The 4831-nt window shown below is 39.5% G+C and overlaps 1 protein-coding gene across 1 annotated transcript in view; it reads right to left on the bottom strand.

Moving 5' to 3' along the window:
- The window catches only part of LOC106474749, a 16562-nt gene that overhangs the window by 3261 nt on the left and 8470 nt on the right, over nucleotides 1-4831 (bottom strand). Inside the window, exon 3 of the mRNA XM_022380074.1 lies at nucleotides 1907-2035. Coding sequence (XP_022235782.1) covers nucleotides 1907-2035 — 129 coding nt within the window. The remainder of the gene's footprint in view (nucleotides 1-1906; nucleotides 2036-4831) is intronic.

Genomic DNA, 4831 nt, shown 5'->3' with positions numbered 1-4831 from the left:
AAAGTTTAGCATTCATACTATAGAAACTATGATTACATGGATGAAAAATAGATTTTGCAAATGAAAATACATAATAAAAATCCCATAAAAGCACTTAATCATACATTACAGTAAGTCTGACATATTTATTTTATCCCCCTTATCTCAAAAAATAGCTTTCTAGCATTTCTGAAGTTTTACATTTTTATCAATAAAATGAATTTCAAACAAGTAGTTACTTCTGAAACACCAAAAGACTTTTCTTATTGAGTTCCTACCATGCTTTAAACAACCATGAAATTCAAAATGCTAAAAGTCCTTCATGTGCAAGTCAACTTAACCAGAATTCTCCATCCTCACATGAATTATTGCACATGCACCTGGAGTACATATATAAGCCCTGCTTCTGCACCATAAGCCAGATATTGACCCAATGGCATGGACTTCATAGGTCACACCTGTAGGAGACTGCATGTCATCTCAAACAGGTTAAATTCTTTGCCTGCAATGTAAAAAGGAGCCCCCATGTGTCACACAGACAGTCAGAATGAGAACATGACTATATAACCACTTGCACACAAGCAGTCAGCAAGCCAGTACGTGTAGTATGGTTGGGGAACATTCAGACAGTACCTTGTATGCTAACCTCGACTCTACTCAACAAATTGTGTAAGACATACTCCAGCTGCAAAAGAAGGGCACTTAGTTATTCAGTATGGTTTTCTATAATGTGTGCTCAATTCTACTGAACAGACTTTGGCTGCAGGAAGAGGGCAAGTGGTATGTTATGGTTTAACACTTTCGTGAAGAACTTCGTATAAAACACACGAGTTCGTATACACACTTACACGTTACGTATTTATGCTATAAATTTTAATGCAATATGTGTATTTTCACAAAATTTGGTAGACTTTTAGTAAACCTTACAGGTCTTTGGCATACAAAAAATCTGATTTTTTAATGAAGTACTTTTAATAAAGATTTGTTTGTGAAGATATTGAGTCTGTTTCATTACTAGTCCGAGTGCGAAGTGATTTACATGTTGTGATTATAAAAACTATTCTTCATCCCAAAAATCTCAAATATAATTTGTGTAATCTTTACAACCTCCTAACTACATAACAAATGTTTTTTGAGTAAAACTTTATATTTTATCTGTTATTTCTCTATCCTAACTTTATATGGGGTTGGTCCATTTGATCAATCTTGTAACCACTATAAAAAATTAGGAAATAAATATGTATTATGCTTTTTTTATTCTAGAATGACTACAAATTATGACACAAAAACAAAAATGTTTAGTCTAAGTAGCTTAAATCTAATAACATTATTCATTTATATATATTTATTATTTTTATTATATAAACCTTTTCAGCCATGCCTGGCTAATATTAGAGAAGTTACAATGATGCAGCACACGTGCACTCGTGTTACCTGGGGACTCAAATAATGTTCATCACTTTTAGTATCTAAAGGTAGTTGACAAGGCCACCTTATATCAGGCAATTGTGAAAGATGTGAAACCCTTGTCAAAGAGCCAAGTTGTGGTTGGCAATTCTGACCAAAGTGGGTTCAACCTCCTTGCAATTCTTCATTGTTGATATGACTGCCATTTCCATTGATAAATGTCCATCATGGGACAATGCAAAAGACTGAGACAAATACATGACAACCTTAGAAGTTAAACCCTGATGCCATGCAAAGGACTGCATAACCTCCATGCATGAAGCTTGAGCTATTGGATGACTGGATGTACAATGTCAGATCATGGCTGCCTCAACAGAGATGGCCAGAGAGGAAGTGGAAGAGGTGGTCACTCCTAAGTGCTATAGAAGTGGAAACCAGGGTTGAGCTGGCTAATCTGGTGCTATCAACAGAACCCCACAAGGGGTTGAACGAATCATAGCTAGTACTCTGGGTAACATACAGAGGTGCAATCCTGTCCATTCCTGACTGAAAGCATCTTCTGCAAATGCCCAAGGGTGAGGTACTGGAGAAAATGCCATTAGTTGAGTGTTCCAATGAGTGGCAAATGCATCGATCGTCAGTGTCCCAACTAGGAGCAAATCAAATGGAAAACCTCACAATTCAGCATCTATTCTTTTGGGAGAATCCGGTTGGGTTGAGACAATTGATCTGCCACCAAATTCCTCACCCCTGGAACAGGGCAACCTAGTAGAATGATATAGTGGGAGTGGGCTCAATAAAGAAGTTCCAAGGTCTGAAAACAAACAGACCTGGACCAAGTGCCCCTTTGACAAGAAATGTAAGACACCACCATGGAATTGTCGAAGTCGAAGTGAAGCATGACAACTTTATCCCTCAATAAGTCCAGACTTGGAGACATTGCCCTTTGAACAGCAAGAAGTTCTAAGACACTGAAGAATAGGGAAATCTCATCATCCATCCATATGCCATGGAATTCCTAACTGTTCAGATGTGCACCCCATCCCTGAAGCAAGGCATCCTTGAAGAGGATTTATGGACAAGGTGGTGGCAGGGGAATACATATCATAGTATTGTTCTGATCTCACCACCACTCGAGATCCTAGACTTTGATTCTGAGTAAGAGACTAGTGAATCGCTGTTCATGATCCTTTAGTTACATAGAGACCATGGAAGGGATCTCCTCATATGTGCTTGTTTCAAAGGAATGAGGGACTTGTGTGATGACCACATCCCCAAAAGAAAAAGAACCATCCATGCAGTGGGAGAAGGAGATATAAGTAAGAGTTGGACTGCTTGTTTCATAATGTGTAGCTGAATGGGAGTCAGTTGAGCCCAACTGAAATATGTTTTGAAAAAGACACCCAGGTGGATGATATATTATGTTGGAATGAGAATAGATTTCTTGGCTCTGATAATAAAGCCTGCCTTGGTTGGTTCTGAAAGTAGAATCTGGATGCGATGTTCTGCAAACTGATGAGATGGTGCCAAAAGTAACCAGTCTTCCATATAATGGTGTGTGCACAGGCCTAGAGCATGGAGGTGACAAGAAAAAGCTCATACTACTCTGCGGAACACATATGGTGTCAATGCTAGTCTGAAATGCAGATCCCTCAACTGCAGCACCTGACCCCTATGCACAAAATGCAGATAATGGTAGGATGACTCTGCTATGGGAACATGCAGATAGGCATCAGCAACATAGAACTTGGTCATCTACAGTCCTAGCAAAAATGACTCCATTGTGAACCTTGGAGGATCTAGGAATTGATTTAAGATGATAAGATTGATGACCGGATGCCAATTTCCTGTCTTCTTAGGCACAATAAGCAGATGAGAAAAAAAACCATGGAAGAACTGGGAAGACTCTCTTTACTGCCTCCTTGACCAACAAATCTCTGATACCCGTGGAATGAAAATCCAAAATCTGAGGATCTGCAGGAGGCAGAAACACTACAGGTTGGGTGGATAATGGTGGTGAAGATGTGAACTGAATGACCTATACTACCCATAGATTGATGGTAATAGTTTTCCAGACATCCAGACTTCTCAGAACCAAGCTCCCACAGACCCTAAAGGCATACAGTAGTCAGCAACACCACTGGTGCCATTCTGACCAAGCAGAGGAACCTCATGAAATGGGCAGAATCTATTCTTGGTACCAATGGAGTGAGGGCTGATGTCAGGGATTGGGACACTGGAATAGGAGCAAGAACTATGACTCACTGTAGTAGCCAAAGAAAGTCAAGAAGCCAATGACACCAGGAATGAATTCAGACAGGCGACATCAATCCTTGATTCCAAAGACTATGGAATGCCCACAAAAAATCAAGGATTGGAGAAAGGAGCCTCATATAATTCATGGAGGGCAGCAGCCAGTAGACAACATCCTCCAACAACGCATCTCTACTCAACAACACACCAGCTAAGAAACTAGGGAAAGTGCAGAAGCTGACAATCAAACCATGGTAGATGCTAACAATGGTGTCCCAACTCATCTACAAATTGATGTGGCAATTGCTGAGAGGCTTCCAACAAAAGTTGGAAGGATGATTAATATCTTAGCACTGTAGTTAAGGTCAGGTGAATCCTAGAAAATTGTGATATATTCAGGTTTGACCACAGACTCCTTTATAGAACCCCACATTTCCAGGAGTGAGTCTATTCTTTGAGATTCTAAATACTCATCTACCTGGCAGTGGGAAGCTAAAGCATGTTGTTCATGTAACAGAGCAGTAATCCTCCCTGCATGAACTGCAATATCAGTGGATGGAGGGAGAACTAAGTATTTGTCCTCAGACCTTTCCACAATCAAGAAAGACACAGACTCAAAAGCAACCAGAGAAAGATCCAAAATATCACACACTTGATTTAACAACTGAAGAAAAGGAATTGGAGGCAGCTGATCCCAAGTTGGCCTCCTGAGAAGCCGACAGAATAAAGGAAGACATTGGAAAAAAAGTGAAACTAAATTCTTCACACCTCCCCGAGTATTGATCAAAGCTAGATATCAGAGGTGGGATAGGAGAGACCTAATTTGCCTCTGTGCCAGAAACAGTAATCTGGGAATTCATGCCATGTATTGGATTGCCAAATAAAAAAAAATATTTTTTTTACAAAAATCAACTAGGTAACGTAACACGAAGAATGCTCAAAGTACCTCCAGAGGTCATTGTACAGAAAACTTATTAGCAAACACTTTGTTGAGAAAAAGTGATAATATTATCTGAATGAGGTGCTTATACACAGTACTAGAATAGAGGGCACATTGATATAGGTGGAGAATGTCATGAAAGTAATATCACCAAAGGCAATTAAGTGGTAAATAAACTGCAAAAAAGCAAGAAAAATCGGACCAATGCTAAGACGGGCAAAGGAAACCCTAGCAGTCAAGTAAAGCTGTAGT

This window comes from Limulus polyphemus, unplaced genomic scaffold, assembly GCF_000517525.1.
Source record: "Limulus polyphemus unplaced genomic scaffold, Limulus_polyphemus-2.1.2 Scaffold142, whole genome shotgun sequence".
NCBI lineage: Eukaryota > Metazoa > Arthropoda > Merostomata > Xiphosura > Limulidae > Limulus > Limulus polyphemus.
Note: the sequence above shows the minus strand (reverse complement) of the source record. Positions and strands in the feature narration are given on the sequence as shown.